The sequence below is a fragment of the Mobula birostris genome, chromosome 8 (genome assembly GCF_030028105.1).
Source record: "Mobula birostris isolate sMobBir1 chromosome 8, sMobBir1.hap1, whole genome shotgun sequence".
NCBI lineage: Eukaryota > Metazoa > Chordata > Chondrichthyes > Myliobatiformes > Myliobatidae > Mobula > Mobula birostris.
The window spans coordinates 38589219-38608005 of NC_092377.1; the positions used below are offsets into that span (position 1 = coordinate 38589219).

General features: G+C 45.7%; 1 protein-coding gene across 1 annotated transcript in view; it reads left to right on the forward strand.

Moving 5' to 3' along the window:
• Positions 1–18787, forward strand: part of LOC140201994 (3-hydroxyanthranilate 3,4-dioxygenase-like) — a 46053-nt gene that overhangs the window by 16393 nt on the left and 10873 nt on the right. Inside the window, exons 4-5 of the mRNA XM_072266861.1 lie at positions 11566–11649; positions 16802–16908. Of these exons, the coding sequence (XP_072122962.1) occupies positions 11566–11649; positions 16802–16908 (191 nt within the window). The remainder of the gene's footprint in view (positions 1–11565; positions 11650–16801; positions 16909–18787) is intronic.

Sequence of the window (18787 nt, forward strand, 5' to 3'; positions counted from 1 at the left end):
TTGTAGAGATAGCGGCAGTTGTAACAAAAAATAAGCTTATGATAGGTGATTTTAACTTTCCACATATTGACTAGGATTTTCATTCTGTCAAAAGCTGGATGGGATAGAGTTTAGCAAGCGTGTTCAGAAAAGATTTCTTAATCTGTATGTAGAGATCAAAGATAGGGAGTGTGTGATACTGGAACTGCTATTAGGGTTCAAGACAGGGCAGGTGACAGAAGTGTGTGTAAGAGAACACTGGATCTTGTGAACATAATTAACTTGAAACTCATGAAATTATGGAGAAGGATAGGTCTGATCCTTGGGTAGAAATTCTAAATTGTAGAAAGACCCATTTTGATGATATCAGAAAGGATCTGGCAAGTTTGGATTGGCGTAGGCTGTTTTCTGATGGCAAAGTTTCCTTGCTAACCGCAAAGCATTCAAAAGTAAAATTTTGAGAGCAGAGTTTGTATGTTCCTGTCAGAATAAAAAGCAAGGCTGCTGAGTTTAGCTTTCAAGGAATATTGAGACCCTGGTAAAGAAGAAAAAGGAGGTGCATAACAGCAAACAACAGGAATTCTGCAGATGCTGGAAATTCAAGCAACACACATCAAAGTTGCTGGTGAACGCAGCAGGCCAGGCAGCATCTCCAGGAAGAGGTGCAGTCGACGTTTCAGGCCAAGACCCTTCGTCAGGACTAACTGAAGGAAGAGTGAGTAAGGGATTTGAAAGTTGGAGGGGGAGGGGGAGATCCAAAATGACAGGAGAAGACAGGAGGGGGAGGGATGGAGCCAAGAGCTGGACAGGTGATTGGCAAAAGGGGATACGAGAGGATCATGGGACAGGAGGTCCGGGAAGAAAGACAAGGGGGGGGGGGACCCAGAGGATGGGCAAGAGGTATATTCAGAGGGACAGAGGGAGAAAAAGGAGAGTGAGAGAAAGAATGTGTGCATAAAAATAAGTAACAGATGGGGTACGAGGGGGAGGTGGGGCCTAGCGGAAGTTAGAGAAGTCGATGTTCATGCCATCAGGTTGGAGGCTACCCAGACGGAATATAAGGTGTTGTTCCTCCAACCTAAGTGTGGCTTCATCTTTACAGTAGAGGAGGCTGTGGATAGACATGTCAGAATGGGAATGGGATGTGGAATTAAAATGTGTGGCCACTGGGAGATCCTGCTTTCTCTGGCGGACAGAGCGTAGATGTTCAGCAAAGCGGTCTCCCAGTCTGCGTCGGGTCTCGCCAATATATAAAAGGCCACATCGGGAGCACCGGACGCAGTATATCACCCCAGTCGACTCACAGGTGAAGTGTTGCCTCACCTGGAAGGACTGTTTTGGGGCCCTGAATGGTGATAAGGGAGGAAGTGTAAGGGCATGTGTAGCACTTGTTCCGCTTACACGGATAAGTGCCAGGAGGGAGATCAGTGGGGAGGGATGGGGGGGACGAATTGACAAGGGAGTTGTGTAGGGAGCGATCCCTGCGGAATGCAGAGAGAAGGGGGGAGGGAAAGATGTGCTTAGTAGTGGGATCCCGTTGGAGGTGGCGGAAGTTACGGAGAATAATATGTTGGACCCGGAGGCTGGTGGGGTGGTTGGTGAGGACCAGGGGAACCCTATTCCTAGTGGGGTGGCGGGAGGATGGAGTGAGAGCAGATGTACTTGAAATGGGGGAGATGCGTTTAAGAGCAGAGTTGATAGTGGAGGAAGGGAAGCCCCTTTCTTTAAAAAAGGAAGACATCTCCCTCGTCCTAGAATGAAAAGCCTCATCCTGAGAGCAGATGCGGCGGAGACGGAGGAATTGCGAGAAGGGGATGGTGTTTTTGCAAGAGACAGGGTGAGAAGAGGAATAGTCCAGATAGCTGTGAGAGTCAGTAGGCTTATAGTAGACATCAGTGGATAAGCTGTCTCCAGAGACAGAGACAGAAAGATCTAGAAAGGGGAGGGAAGTGTCGGAAATAGACCAGGTAAACTTGAGGGCAGGGTGAAAGTTGGAGGCAAAATTAATAAAAGTCAACGAGTTCTTCATGCATGCAGGAAGCAGCGCCAATGCAGTCATCGATGTAGCGAAGGAAAAGTGGGGGACAGATACCAGAATAGGCACGGAACATAGATTGTTCCACAAAGCCAACAAAAAGGCAGGCATAGCTAGGACCCATACGGGTGCCCATAGCTACACCTTTAGTTTGGAGGAAGTGGGAGGAGCCAAAGGAGAAATTATTAAGAGTAAGGACTAATTCCGCTAGACGGAGCAGAGTGGTGGTAGAGGGGAACTGATTAGGTCTGGAATCCAAAAAGAAGCACAGAGCTTTGAGACCTTCCTGATGGGGGATGGAAGTATATAAGGACTGGACATCCATGGTGAAAATAAAGCGGTGAGGGCCAGGGAACTTAAAATCATCGAAAAGTTTAAGAGCGTGAGAAGTGTCACAAACATAGGTCGGAAGGGATTGAACAAGGGATGATAAAACAGTGTCAAGGTATGCAGAAATGAGTTCGGTGGGGCAGGAGTAAGCTGAGACAATAGGTCGGCCAGGACAGGCAGGTTTGTGGATCTTGGGTAGGAGGTAGAAACGGGAAGTGCCGGATGTGGGAACTATAAGGTTGGTAGCAGTGGATGGGAGATCCCCTGAGCGGATAAAGTCGGTGATGGTGTGGGAGACAATGGCCTGGTGCTCAGTGAGGTCACGATCGAGGGGTAAATAAGAGGAGGTATCCGCGAGTTGTCACTGTGCCTCGGCAAGGTAGAGGTCAGTACGCCAGACTACAACAGCACCCCCCTTATCGGCGGGTTTAATAATAAGGTTAGGATTAGTGCGGAGGGAGTGGAGAGCAGAGCGTTCGGAAGGAATGAGGTTGGAATGGGGACAAGGTGCGGTGAAGTCGAGACGGTTGATGTCCCGTCGACAATTAGCGATAAAGAGATCCAGAGCAGGCAGAAGACCAGAGCGGGGTGTCCATGAAGAAGAGGAGGGTTGAAGAGGTCATCGGTGGGGGTGTAAGAGTCCTTGCCGAAGAAGTAGGCTCGGAGACGGAGACGGCGGAAGAAAAGTTCCGCATCGTGGTGAACACGGAACTCGCTGAGGTGTGGGCGAAGGGGGACAAAGGTGAGGCCCTTACTGAGAACAGAGCGTTCTGCCTCCGACAGTTGAAGGTCAGAGGGGATGGTAAAGACCCGGCACGGATGAGAGCTGGGATCAGAGGGGGGAGGCTGGGGGTGTCAATGGAGAGGGGAGGGTTGGGGTGAGAGGAAGATGGAGCCTCCGAGGGCCCAGGAGTTGACAGTGGGATCTGAGGAAGACAGGGCTGCGGAGTGGTGGTGGGGGAAGGGGAGACGGGAGTCACAACAGCAGCACATAAAGACCCGGCCTGGAGTTCAAGGCTGGAATCTTGAGAGCTGGGATCAGAGGGGGGAGGCTGGGGGTGTCAATGGAGAGGGGAGGGTTGGGGTGAGAGGAAGATGGAGCCTCTGAGGACCCAGGAGCTGACGATGGGATCTGAAGGAGACGGGGTTGCAGAGTATTGGTGGGGGAAGGGGAGACGGGAGTCACAACAGCAGCACTTGAAGACCCGGTCTGGAGTTCAAGGCTGGCGTCGCAGTTGGTGGTTGCGCAATCGCTGTGAAGGTGTCCATGGTCGTTGCTGGAGTCCGGGTTTTGAATATGCCCTGAGGTGTTGGAGCCGGCGAGATCAATGGCAGGGGCCGCAATCTGAAGTTCATGCCTGCTAGTGTCAGGGCCGGCAGGCTCTGGAGTCCGTAGATGTAGGATCTTGCGATCTTTGCCTAACATGACAAAGTCAAAAAAACGGCGATTGCAGGCGTGAATCCGATGGAGGATGAAATAACGGGTAGGACCATTACAGACGGCGAAGAAAGTGTCCCGAAGGTGTGGAAGGGTCTGGGATAAGGACACCATAACAGGTACAGGCAACAAGAAACAAATGAGGTACTTGAGGATATGAAATGCAAGAGAACATTTAAGAGGGAAATTGGGAGGGCTGAAAGAAGTCATGAGGTTGCTCTAGCAGACAAGTTGAAGGAGAATCCCAGGGCTTCTACAGATATATTTAAAGCAAAAGGATAGCAAGGGACAAAATTGGATGCCTTAAAGGTCTGTGTGATTACTTATGCATGGAACCCAAAAGAAATGGGTGTGATCTTAAACAGATTTAATGTATCTGTATTTACTGAGGAGGCAGACAGAGCATGGAGAACTAAGGCAAAATGGCAGTGAGGTCATTGACCATATATGGATTACAGAAGAGGAGGTGATTGCTGTCTTGAGGCAAATTAGGATGGATAAGTGTCCAGGATGGAACAAGGTCCCCTCAGACCTTGTAGGAGACTAGTGCAGAAATTGCAGGGACCCTAACAGAAGTATTTAAAACATCCTAAGCAAGAGGTGAGGTCCTGGAGAATTGGAGAGTAGCTGATTTTCCGTTGTTTAACAAAGGCTCTAAGAGTAAACTGGGAAATTGTAGACCAGTGAGCCTGACATCAGTAGTGTAAGTTATTGGAACGTATTCTAAGGGACCAGACAAAGAAGTATTTCAATAGACAGGGCCTGATCTACATGGTCACTCAAAATGGCTGGAATGTGCAGGAGAAGTACGCAGACCCAGTAGCTTGTCATCGTAGTCACGAGGAAATCTGCAGATGCTGGAAATTCAGCAACACACACAAAATGCTGGTGAACGCAGCAGGCCAGGCAGCATCTACAAGAAGAGATACAGTCAACATTTTGGGCCGAGACCCTTCATCAGAACTAACTGAAAGAAGAGATAGTTGGAAATTTGGAAGGGGGAGGGATGGAGCTAAGAGCTGGAAAGTTGATTGGCAAAAGGGATACAAGGCTGGAGAAGGGAGAGGATCATGGGACGGGAGGCCTGGGGAGAAAGAAAGGGGGAGGGGAGCACCAGAGGAAGATGGAGAGCAGGCAAGGAGTTATTGTGAGAGGGACAGAGAGAGAGAAAAAAATACTAAATAAGGGATGGGGTGTGAAGGGGAGGAGGGACATTAATGGAAGTTAGAGAAGTCAATGTTTATGCCATCAGGGTGGAGGCTACCTAGATGGAATATGAGGTGTTGTTCCTCCAACCTGAGTGTGGCTTCATCTTGACAGTAGAGGAGGCCATGGATAGACATATCAGAATGGGAATGGGACGTGAAATTAACATGTGTGGCCACTGGAAGATCCTGCTTTCTCTGGACAGAGCATAGGTGCTCAGCGGAACAGTCTCCCAGTCTGCGTCGGGTCTCACCAATATATAAAAGGCTGCATCAGGAGTACCAGATGCAGTATATCACTCCAGTCGACTCACAGATGAAGTGTTGTCTCACCTGGAAGGACCGTCTGGGGCCCTGAATGATGGTGAGGAAGGAAATGTAAGGGGATGTGTAGCACTTGTTCCACTTACAAGGATAAGTGCCGGGAGGGAGATCGGTGGGAAGGGATGGGGGGGGACGAATAGACAAGGGAGTCGCATAGGGAGCGATCCCTTCGGAAAGCAGAAGTGGGGGGGGGGGGGGAGGGAAAGATGTGCTTGGCGGTGGGATCCAGTTGGAGGTGGCGGAAGTTACGGAGAATTATATGTTGGACCCGGAGGCTGGTAGGGTGGTAGGTGAGGACAAGGGGAACCCTATCCCTAGTGGGGTGGCAGGAGGATGGGGTGAGAGCAGATGTGTGTGAAATGGGAGAGATGCGTTTGAGAGCAGAGTTGATGGTGGAGGAAGGGAAGCCCCTTTCTTTAAAAAAAAAGGACATCTCCCTCATCCTGGATTGAAAAGCCTCATCCTGAGAGCAGATGCGGCAGAGACGGAGGAGTTGCGAGAAGGAGATGGCATTTTTGCAAGAGACGGTGGGAAGAGGAATAGTCCAGGTAGCTGTGAGAGTCCATAGGGTTATAGTGGACATCAGTAGAAAAGCTGTCTCCAGACATAGAGACAGAAAGATCAGGAAAGGGGAGGGAGGTGTCGGAAATGGACCAGGTAAATTTGAGGGCAGGGTGAAAGTTGGAGGCAAAGTTAATGAAGTCAACGAGCTCAGCATGTGTGCAAGAAGCAGCGCCAATGCAGTCGTTGATGTAACGAAGGAAAAGGGGGGAACAGATACCAGTATAGGCTTGGAACATGGACTGTTCCACAAAGCCAACAAAAAGGCAGGCATAGCTGGGACCCATACGGGTGCCCATAGCTACACCTTTAGTTTGGAAGAAGTGGGAGGAGCCAAAGGAGAAATTATTGAGAGTAAGGACTAATTCTGCTAGATGGAATAGTGGTGGTAGAGGGGAACTGGTTAGGTCTGGAATAGAAGGCCAGGTGCAGCCTTTTTTATATTGACGAGACCCGACACAGACTGGGAGATCGTTTCGCTGAACACTTACACTCTGTCCGCTAGAGAAAGTAGGATCTCCCAGTGGCCACACATTTTAGTTCCATGTCCCATTCCCATTCTGATATGTCTATCCATGGCTTCCTCAACTGTCAAGATGAAGCCACACTCAGGTTGGAGGAACACCACCTTATATTCCATCTGGGTAGCCTCCAACCTGATGGCATGAACATTGACTTCTCTAACTTCCATTAATGCCCCTCCTCCCCTTCTTACCCCATCCCTTATTTATTTTTTTCCCTTTTTTGTCTCTGTTTTCTCTCTCAATAACTCCTTGCCTGCTCTCCACCTTCCTCTAGCGCTCTCCTCCCCCTCTCTTTCTCCCCAGGCCTCCCGTCCCATGATCCTCTCCCTTCTCCAGCCTTGTATCTCTTTTGCCAATCAACTTTCCAGCTCTTAGCTCTATCCCTCCCCCTCCTGTCTTCTCCTATCATTTGGGATCTCCCCCTCCCCCTCCTCCTTTCAAATCTCTTACTATCCCTTCTTTCAGTTAGTCCTGACGAAGGGTCTCGGCCCGAAACGTCAACTGTGCTTCTTCCTATGGATGCTGTCTGGCCTGCTGCGTTCCGCCAGCATCTTGTGTGTGTGGCTCGTCGTCGTGCAAAGCCGCTTGGTGGTGGTGGCATCCGTTAGTCTCGCGAGACCGTGGATCTGTGCCTGGAAGGTCTTGCTTCAGTCTGTGTTAGAGCAGTGTCTGTTGGGACTGTAGAGACCCACACGGGAGTGACAGTCTCAGCTGCATCGACTGCTCATGAAGTGTTTCTACTGACAGAAGAAGGGGCGAAGGCGTATCCTGGCGCCTTAAAACCAGTGCTTCAGGTAGATGGAGCTCGTCAGCCTGGGAAGGCAGTCCATCTAAGAGAGGGAACCTCTGATTTCAAACCTCCGCTGCCTTGCAGCCATACCCACTGATGGGAAAGGCTTCGGGAGTAAACCCTGAGGACAAATCCGGAGCTGGAGACCCTAAGGCAGTCCGACGTTGCTTTCAACCTCGTTCTGGCAACTCCTGCGATGACACTGGTGCCAAGCTGCATTGGCCCTTCCCTTGGACAACATCAGCATCGTGGAGAGGGGAGACTTGCAGCATGGGCCACTGCCGGTCTTCCATACAACCTTGCCCAGGCCTGCGCCCTGGAGCGGGCGCTCCAGCGTCGCCTCACCGCGACGGCACAAGGCCGCTTAGAAGATTTAAAAAGCAAGGAAATATGATTGGGAGAAGTGTGCAGACACAGTCACTCATCCTCGTGCAAGGCCACTGAGAAGATTGAAAAAGCAGAGTTTCTTTTAGCAGGCGATTTGTTTGGGAGAAGTGGATGGAAATAGTAGCTCATCATCGTGCAAGGCTGCTGAGAAGATTCCAGGATAAGGGAGACACTGCCGAGTGGAGCGGTCATCGAAGGAACGTGAGTCAGTGTAGTAGGGCTTTGGCTAATCGGGGCTTCGGCGAGGATGGGCCTAGGTGAGGTAAGTTAATTTCATATTTCTTTTTTTTCTCTAACTTAAGAATAGTGGGTAGGACTGCAAGGCTGGTTTTCTGCTCTGGGTGTCAGATGTGAGATATCAGGGAGACTTCCAGCCGCCCTGAAGGCCATGTCTGTACCAGGTGCATCAAGCTGCAGCTCCTTGGAGACAGGAGTTAGGCATCTGGAGCTGCAGCTCGATGACCTTCGGCTTGTTAGGGAAAGTGAGGAGGTGATCAATGGGAGCTACAGGCAGGTAGTCACACTGGGGCCACAGGAAACAGATAAATGGATGACTGTCAGTAAAGGGAAGGGAGACCATGTACAGGAGAGCATCCCTGTAGCCATCCCTCCTAACAATAAATACTCCATTTTGAGTACTGTTGGGCATGTGGCCAAGTGGTTAAGGTGTTCGTCCAGTGATCTGAAGGTCGCTAGTTCAAGCCTCAGCTGTGGCAGTGTGTTTGTGTCCTTGAGCAAGGCACTTAACCACACATTGCCCTAGTGTCTGTGCAAGGAGTGGTGCCCCACATACACAGCCCCACATGGGACATGAAAACGACCAACACAGGCCTCTTATGGTCTGAGTCAATGTTTCTTCCCCTCCCTGGGTGTTGGGGGATGTGAAGCTTACCTGGGGGAAGCAACAGTGGCTGTACCTCTGGCACTGAGTCTGGCCCCATGGCTCAGAAGGGTAGGGAATGGAAAAGGATGACAGCAATAATAGGGGACTCTATAGTTAAAGGGACAGATGAGTGATTCTGTGGGCACGAAACAGAAACAAGGATGGTAGTTTGTCTCTCAGGTGTCAGGGTTTGTGCTGTTTCTGAACACATCCACAATATCCTGAAATGAGAGCAGCCAGAGATCGTGGTACGTATTGGTACCAACAACAGGTAAAAAAAGGGAGGAGGTCCTGAAAGCAGAATACGAGAAGTTTGGAAGGAAGGTGAGAAGCAAGACCTCAAGGATAGTAATCTCAGGATTGCTGCCTGTGCCATGAGACAGTGAGTATAGGAATAGAATGAGGTGGCAGATAAATGCGTGGCTGAAGGATTGGAGCAGGGGGCAGGGATTCAGATTTCTGGATCATTGGGACCTCTTCTGGGGCAGATGTGACCCGTACAAAAGGGATGGATTGCACCTGAATCTGTGGGGTCCAATATCTTGGTGGGGAGGTTTGCTAATGCTGTTGGGGAGGGTTTAAACTAGATTTGCAGGGGGTGGGAACGGAAGTGAAGAGGTAGAGGATAGGGTGGTTGGAACACAAGTAGAGAAGGCTTGTAGGGAAAGTGGGAGCCTCCCACTTTCAAATCTCTTACTAGCTCTTCTTTCAGTTAGTCCTGACGAAGGGTCTCGGCCCGAAACGTCGACTGTACCTCTTTCTAGAGATACTGCCTGGCCTGCTGCGTCCACCAGCAACTTTGATGTGTGTAGAAAATCTAGTTAAGAAAAGAAACGCTTATGAAAGGTTCAAGAAACTAGGTACTGATAGAGTTCTAGAAAATTACAAGGTTTCCAGGAAGGAGCTTAAGAAAGAAATTAGGAGAGTTGGAAGCGGCCATGAGAAGGCCTTGGTGAGCTGGATTAAGGAAAACCCCCAAGGCATTCTACAAATATGTGAAGAGCAAAAAAAAACTGTGATAGTGGAAATGTGTGCATGGAGTTGGAGGGGGTAGCAGAGGTACTTAATACTTTGCTTCAGTATTTACCAGGGAAAAGGACCATGGCACGTGTGGGAATGACTTACAGCGATCTGAAACACTTGAGCATATAGGCATTAAGAAAGAGGATACACTGGAGCTTTTGAAAAGCATTAAGTTAGATAAGTCGCCAGGCCTGGATGATATACCCCAGGCTACTGTGGGAAGTGAGGGAGAAGATTGTTGAGCCTCTGGCGATGATCTTTGGATCATCAATAGGAATGTGAGAAGTACCGAAGGATTGGAGGGTTGCAAATGTTGTATCCTTGCTCAAGAAAGGGAGTAGAGATAACCCAGTAAAGTATAGACCAGTAAGTCTTACTTCAGTGGTGGGCAAGTTGTTGAAGATCCTGAGTGGCAGGATTTATGAGCATTTGGAGAGACATAATCTGATTAGGGATAGTCAGCATGGCTTTGTCAAGGGCAGGTCGTGCCTTACAATCCTCAATGAATTCTTTGAGGATGTAACAAGACACAGCTGTGACGATAGGGCAGTGGATGTAGTGTATATGGCTTTCATTAAGGCATTTGATAAGCTTCCCCATGCAAGGCCCATTCAGAGAGTAAGGAGATATGAGATCCATGGACCTGAAAGAGGTGTATAATATGAGAGGCATTGATCGCTTGGATAGCCAGAGGCTTTTTTCCATGGCTGAAATACCTAACACTAGGGGGCATAGTTTTAAGGTGCTTGGAGGTAGGTACAGAGTGGATGTCAGGGGTAAGTTTTTCACACAGAGTGGTGGGTGCATGGAATTCACTGCCGGTGACGGTGGTGGAAGTGGACACAATAGGGTCTTTTAAGAATCTTTTAAATAGTTACATGGAGCTTAGAAAAATAGAGGGCTAAGTGATAGGGTAATTCTAGGCAGTTTCTAGAGTAGGTTACATGGTCGACACAACATTGTGGGCCGAAAGGCCTGTAATGCACTGTAGATTTCTCAAACTCCAGTCCCCCATTTTTCCCAGCGCCGGGGTGAACTTGCTCTTGACAGGGTTGCCTTATGTGGAGATTGAGAGCTATTGCACCATTCAAGGATTTTGGTAGATTTGAGCTTGAACCCTTTTTCTTTGCCATTTTACTTAAAGTTTTTTTTAAAAAATGTTCATTTACATTTTCACTTCTGAAAAAGTATTTAGTGAATTCCTGTAAAGATTAAAATGTTATGAAAGATAACCTCAGAAACCTATGTTTTACAATGTAAATCTCTTAACACAATCAAATTAACAGCTCTTTCCCAAACCATTCAGTGCTTAAATATCTCCGATGTGCCTTGTTGACCACTTTTGAATGTCGTGTTAAAGGTGTGTTTTGCAGAATGTTGTACAATTTTTACACAAATTTTACTGTTTGTGTCTTTATTTGAAGTTCAGTATTCTGTTAGACATGTGACTTGCTATTCCAAAGTTCAAAGCCCAAAGTAAAATTTATTATTAGAGTGCATCCTTGTCACCACATACAACCCTGAGATTCTTTTTCCTGTGGGCATACTTAGCAAATATCTAGAACAGTAACTGTAAACAGGGTCAATGACAACAAACTGTACAAATACAAATATAACTAAGTAGCGATAAATAACAAGAGCATGGAGGAGCTTTGTAAGTTTTGTATCTTCTAGAGTACTTTCATATTTTCTGATAACACCTGTAGAGAAGTGTTATCTATTCCTTTCCCATGTCCATTACTTTATATTGAACCGTAATTATTTTTTCATCTGCTGTTGATTTGTGCAACTTACTCCATCATTCTTCCATTCTGCCAGTTTTTTGTTATGCAAAGTTTTTGAGTCATAACCAGTCATCTGAAAAAGAAAGATGTGGCCCAACTCTGAGCTGTAAGATAATCCTCCAAATACTTTGCTCAGTTAACAAGAATTCCTCTTCAAAGTACTTTTCTTACAGTTAGTTTGTTATCCTTGTCCACTTTTATCTTGAATCTACACTATTGAGATAAACTAGTAGCCTTTCATGAAACTAAAATTGTTTTCTCTTGCAAGTTCATGATCCAGTGTGTTTTCCTTTGCTTTCTAGTTGTTTTACCAGTGGAAAGGTGACATGTGCCTGAAGATTCTAGAAAAAGGAAAGCATAAAGATATACACATTCGAGAAGGAGAGGTCAGTGGAGCCTTAACAAAACTCTTAAGAATATTTATTGGAATTTCCAGCAGTTATTTTTCAAACTTGGCACTTAGAAACCATAGAAAAACTACAGCACAGAAACAGGCCTTTTGGCCCTTCTTGGCTGTGCCGAACCATTTTCTGCCTAGTCCCACTGACCTGCACACGGACCATATCCCTCCATACACCTCCCATCCATGTATCTGTCCAATTTATTCTTAAATGTTTAAAAAAAGAACCTGCATTTACCACCTCGTCTGGCAGCTCATTCCATACTCCCACCACTCTCTGTGTGAAGAAGCCCCTGCTAATGTTCCCTTTAAACTTTTCCCCCCTCATCCTTAACCCATGTCCTCTGGTTTTTTTTCTCCCCTTGCCTCAGTGGAAAAAACCTGCTTGCATTCACTCTATCTATACCCATCATAATTTTATATACCTCTATCAAATCTCCCCTCATTCTTCTACGCTCCAGGGAATAAAGTCCTAACCTATTCAACCTTTCTCTGTAACTGAGTTTTTCAAGTCCCGGCAACATCCTTGTAAACCTTCTCTGCACTCTTTCAACCTTATTTATATCCTTCCTGTAATTTGGTGACCAAAACTGAACACAATACTCCAGATTCGGCCTCACCAATGCCTTATACAACCTCATCATAACATTCCAGCTCTTATACTCAATACTTTGATTAATAAAGGCCAATGTATCAAAAGCTCTCTTTACAACCCTACCTGTGACGCCACTTTTAGGTAATTTTGTATCTGTATTCCCAGATCCCTCTGTTCTACTGCACTCCTCAGTGCCTTGCCATTAACCCTGTATGTTCTACCTTGGTTTGTCCTTCCAACGTGCAATACCTCACACTTGTCTGTATTAATCTCCATCTGCTATTTTTCAGCCCATTTTTCCAGCTGGTCCAAGTCCCTCTGCAGGCTCTGAAAACCTTCCTCACTGTCTACTACACCTCCAATCTTTGCATCATCAGCAAATTTGCTGATCCAATTTACCACATTATCATCCAGATCATTGATATAGATGACAAATAACAATGGACCCAGCACTGATCCCTGTGCCACACCACTAGTCACAGGCCTCCACTCGGAGAAGCAATTCTCTACTACCACTCTTCGGCTTCTTCCATTGAGCCAATGTCTAATCCAATTTACCACCTCTCCATGTAGACCTAGTGACTGAATTTTCCTAACTAACCTCCCATGCGGGACCTTGTCAAAGGCCTTACTGAAGTCCATGTAGACAATATCCACTGCCTTCCCTTCATTCACTTTCCTGGTAACCTCATCGAAAAACTCCAATAGATTGGTCAAACATGACCTACCATGCACAAAGCCATGTTGACTCTCCCTAATAAGTCCCTGTCTGTCCAAATGCTTGTAGATTCTGTCTCTCAGTACTCCCTCCAATAACTTACCTACTACCGACATTAAATTTACTGGCCTATAATTTCCCGGATTACTTTTCAATCCTTTTTTAAACAACGGAACAACATGAGCCACTCTCTAATCCTCTGGCACCTCACCTGTAGACAGCAACATTTTAAGTATTTCTGCCAGGGTCCCTGCAATTTCAACACTAGTCTCCTTCAAGGTCCGAGGGAACACCCTGTCAGGTCCCGGGGATTTATCCACTTTAATTTTCCTCAAGACAGCAAGCACCTCCTCCTTTTCAATCTGTACAGTTTCCATGATCTCACTACTTGTTTCCCTTAACTCCATAGACTTCTTGCCAGTTTCCTTAGTAAATATGGATGCAAAAAAACCTATTTAAGATCTCCCCTTCTAGTAACATCTATATTTGATATCTCAGTTCCCGTTCTGAGCAAAGGGTGGGTGGGGGGGGGATATTAACTGTAATGAACACACTTGCACTGTCCACACCACCACCACTGCTTCTGTCATTCCGTCTCTCCTGGCGCCATATTTATTCTCTCCAACTCCTTCCTACCTTTTGCAGCTTAAAATGTTCCCATTTCCTGAATTCTTCTAATTTAAAAAATCAGCTAGCTTAATTATTGCTTTAACTCTGTTCCGCCCTCCATTAGATTTTGGGTTGATATATCCTCTGGCTTAGGGAATGAGGGACCAGATATTGCAGTCTCAAAGTATTGCATCACATTGCATCGTGCATTCAGGACCACTATGACAGATGTTTTTTGTTCATTTAGGTGGTAGGGAATCTTGTATTCTCAATACTCCGGGGTCTCAGTTGCTGAGTACATCTGAGACGGTGATTAATAGATTTTTTTTTTTAAAATACACATTCATTCAAGGGACGTTGGCTTTACAGGCTGAGCCATGACCTAATTGCCCATCCAGAGTTGCCCTTGAGAAGGTGATGGTGAGTGATGTTCATGGACTGTGACAGTGTTGTTGGTAAACCCACCACTCAAGGGCTGTAAAGGACAGAGTTCAGCATTTAACCCAACAATGCTGAAGGAACAGCAATCGATTTCTGGAGGGAAGTTCTTGGCATACTTTACTGGCCTTTTCCTTCTAGCTGGTAGAGGTCGTAGGTTTGATAAGGATTCTTGGTGAGTGCTTGCAGTGCATCCTTTAGGTAGTATAGACATTTGTTACTGTGCATTGGTGGTGGAGTAAGTGTATGGTTGTGAGGATGATGTCTCAAGTGAGCTGCTATGATGTTGAGCTTCTTGAGTGTTACTGAATCTCTGCCCCTCCCTGTGAATCTCCTTGCTGACGTGAGCCTTGTAGATGATCGGCAGCATTTGGAGATGAATTACTCACTGCAGGATTCCTATTCACTGACCTGCTCTTGTAGCCAAATTGTGCAGATAGTTGCTCCAGTTTAGTGTGTTTTCATGTCTTAAAGAAAATTGAGGAATATCAATTTCACATAAGAAAGTTATGCTGTGATGAAAGATTACAGGTGTCCCCTGCTTTTCGAATGTTCGCTTTACAAAACCTCACTGTTATGAAAGACCTACATTAGTTCCCTGTTTTCACTAACAGAAGATGTTTTCACTGTTACGAAAAAAGGCAGCGCGTGGGGAAAAGGTAGCGCGCGATAAAAGGCAGTGTGCGGGGGGGAAAAAAAGCAGTGTGCGCCCCGAGCACTGCTCTCCCCTGGACTCGGAACGGCATTCTCGTCGGCATTGCTTAAACACATGCCTGTGAGCAGCCATTTGCAAGATGAGTTCTAAGGCATTGAAAAAGCCTAAAAGAGCTTGTAAGGGTGTTACACTTAGCATAAAACTAGACATAATTAAGCGTTTTGATCGTGGTGAACGAAGTAAGGACAAAGTGAGTTTGGCTTGTGGAAGTTGACGAAGATGATGTTGAAGAGGTTTTGGCATCCCATGACTAAGAACTGATGAAGAGCTGATGCAACTGGAAGAGGAAAGGATAACAATCGAAACCGAATGAGTAATAATAAAGTACGACTTTAATTTTGAAAGGGTACGTCGGTTTAGGGCATATTTGCGAGATGATTTGAGTACTTACAAAGAACTGTATGATCTAAAAATGCGCAAGGCTAAGCAGTCAAGCAAGCCTTCCACATCAGCCACAGCAGATGACGAACCTCGACCTTCGACATCAAGGCAGGCAGAAATAGAAGATGAGCTGCCTGCCCTCATGGAAACAGATGACGATGAGATGACAGCCCAGTGTCCCACCACCCCAACCCCCAGACTGTGGACAGATACTGATTCGTGGAGAATGCAGCGGTAGCCGGGAGGCACACAGCACATCTTTAAGAAAAAAGCCGAAATAAACATGCTAATTAATTAGGTGCTGCCCGGTACGTAAGTGTCAGCCCAGATCAGAGGCGATGTGCTGGGTACGTTCCGACTACCACTGTACCCCTGTATGCTTCGCGGATCGGTATCGGTTTGCTGCCTGGAGGGTGGGGGCCACTGCACCACCCCAACCTCCGACAACTCAGCCTAACACACCATCAGTGTGCTCGGGCTGTCTTCCCGATTCCCGTAAGTGATACTACACTGTACATACATTATTTCTACCTTATATCGGCTGTGTATTTTTGTGTTATTTGGAATGATTTGGCAGCTTCATAGCTTAAAGGTTACTGGAGAGAGTGTTCTTGCTGACGGCGCTTGTGTGAAATTTTCGCTACGGAGAACAGTTCAGGCAGTGATTGTGGGAGAAGTATTTCTACTTTATATAGGCTGTGTATTTATCATATCATTCCTGCTTTTACTATATGTTACTGTTATTTTAGGTTTTGTGTTATTTGGCATGATTTGGTAGGTTATTTTTGGGTCTGCAAACGCTCACAAAATTTTCCCATATTAATAAATGGTAGTTGCTTCTTTGCTTTACGACGTTCCGGCTTACTGTTTCATAGGAACACTCTATCTTTGGATGGCGGGGGAAACCTGTATTCATGATTGCTATAGAACAGTATGACAGGCACACGACCAAATGGCCTACTCTTTTACTACTTGTGCTTTTGTGCTGAAAGCATCTGTGCAAAGAGCTGAAGGTACATACAGCACTCAGCTGAGGCTGGATTAGATTGTAGAGTCAAGGTATTAGTTTGATATAATCTGCCAATGATTGCAAAAATGTTTTATTCAATTTCATTGAAGCAGCCTGACTGGGGTGTAAGAAGTAACGTAGTTACTGGAACTAAAGACAAATTGAGGCTGGATAGTGAAAGAAGCTGTAGCACACTAGATGTTATGTGCATGGTTTTGTTTCTTTATTTTGTGAGTTTCTGGAATAATTATGAACTTCAAACGAAGAACTGTTATCTATAGGTGACATTTTGATGAAGGGTCTCGGCCCGAAATGTTGACTGTTTACTCTTTTCCAGAGATGCTGCCTGGCCTGCTGAGTTCCTCCAGCATTTTGGTGTGTTACTGACGTTTTATAATTTGCTTTGCAGAAAATGATGTTCTCATTTCCAATTTAATACATCATGCGTCAGCAGTTTATATGTACTACATAGTGTAGAGCAGAAGGTCAGAAGGAGGTGGATGACAAAAGATAAACTGGAACTTCATCAATCCAGTGAAGTATCTCAATGGAAGGACCAAGGAAGGCCAGGAGATTAAATGAAAAAGATGTTTTGATCAATTGAGTTCTTAAATCCAGAATGTCAAATAGATTTTCTTTATTCCCTGTCCCTCCAACCCATTATCCAATTCAGATGTTCTTGTTGCCAGCACGAATTCCCCATTCTCCACAGCGTCAGGCAAACACAGTTGGGCTGGTTTTTGAAAGGACTAGACTGAAAACAGAACTGGATGCCCTCAGGTAATGTAGGAACTGCAAGATTCAAAATGTGGTGTCTCAGCTTTTTGTTTTATCTAAGGCAGGGGTCCCCAAACTGTGATCCATAGATCCCTTGCTTAATGGTATTGGTCCATGGCATAAAAAAGGTTGGGAACCCCTGATCTAAGGTAAGAGTGAATGCAGAGGTTATGCTAAATAATGGACTTTGCCTCTTATGAAAATTGATTAATTTTTTAATTAAGATCTTTTCATATATTGGTAACAGTTTTATTTCAATTTATTTGAAATTATTTCTAATTTTTGAACCACTGTCTTGAGATTTGATGCTGGCCACTAGATTGACGATAACAAAAGATAGGTACACTGGCATGCAAAAGTTTGGGCACCCCGGTCAAAATTTCTGTTACTGTGAATAGCTAAGCGAGTAAAAGATGACCTGATTTCCAAAAGGCATAAAGTTAAAGATGACACATTCCTTTAATATTTTAAGTAAGATTACTTTTTTATGTACATTTTTTTTACAGTTTCAAAATAACAAAGAAGGAAAAGGGCCCAAAGCAAAAGTTTGGGTGCCCTGCATGGTCAGTACTTAGTAACACCCCCTTTGGCAAGTGTCACAGCTTATAAACGCTTTCTGTAGCCAGCTAAGTCTTTCAGTTCTTGTTTGGGGGATTTTCGCCCATTCTTCCTTGCAAAAGGCTTCTAGTTCTGAGAGATTTTTGGGCTGTCTTGCATGCAGTGATCTTTTGAGGTCTATCCACAGATTTTCAATGATGTTTAGGTTGGAGGGCCATGGCAAAACCTTCAGCTTCTGCCTCTTGAGGTAGTCCATTGTGGATTTTGAGGTGTGTTTGGGATCATTATCCTGTTGTAGAGGCCGTCCTCTTTTCATCGGCTTTTTTTTTACAGATGGTGTGATGTTTGCTTCCAGAATTTGCTGGTATTTAATTGAATTCATTCTTCCCTCTGTCAGTGAAATGTTCCCCATGCCGCTGGCTGCAACACAAGCCCAAAGCATGATCGATCCACCCCCGTGCTTAACAGTTGGAGAGGTGTTCTTTTCATGAAATTCTGCATCCTTTTTCTCCAAACATACTTTTGCTCATTGTGGCCAAAAAGTTCTATTTTAACTTCATCAGTCCACAGGACTTGTTTCCAAAATGCATCAGGCTTGTTTAGGTGTTCCTTTGCAAACTTCTGACGCTGAATTTTGTGGTGAGGATACAGGAAAGGTTTTCTTCTGATGACTCTTCCATGAAGGTCATATTTGTGCAGGTGTCGCTGCACAGTAGAACAGTGCATCACCACTCCAGTCTGCTAAATCTTCCTGAAGGTCTTTTGTAGTCAAACAGGGGTTTTGATTTGCCTTTCTAGCAATCCCACGAGCAGTTCTCTTGGAAAGTTTTCTTGGTCTTCCAGACCTCAACTTGATTTCCACTGTTCCTGTTAACTGCCATTTCTTAATTACATTACGAACTGAGGAAACGGCTACCTGAAAACGCTTTGCTATCTTCTTATAGCCTTCTCCTGCTTTGTGGGCATCATTTATTTTAATTTTCAGAGAGCTAGGCAGCTGCTTAGAGGAGCCTATGGCTGATTGTTGGGACAAGGTTTGAGGAGTCAGGGTATTTATAAAGCTTTGAAATTTGCATTACTTGGCTTTTCCTAACGATGATTGTGAACAAGCCATAGCCCTAACAAGCTAATTAAGGTCTGAGACCTTGGTAAAAGTTATCTGAGAGCTCAAATCTCCTGGGGTGCCCAAACTTTTGCATGGTGCTCCTTTCCTTTTTTTCCACTCTAAAATTGTACAGAACAGAAATAATACCCCAATCTTGCTTAAAATGTTGAAAAGAATGTTTCATCTTTAACTTTATGACTTTTGGAGATCAGGTCATCT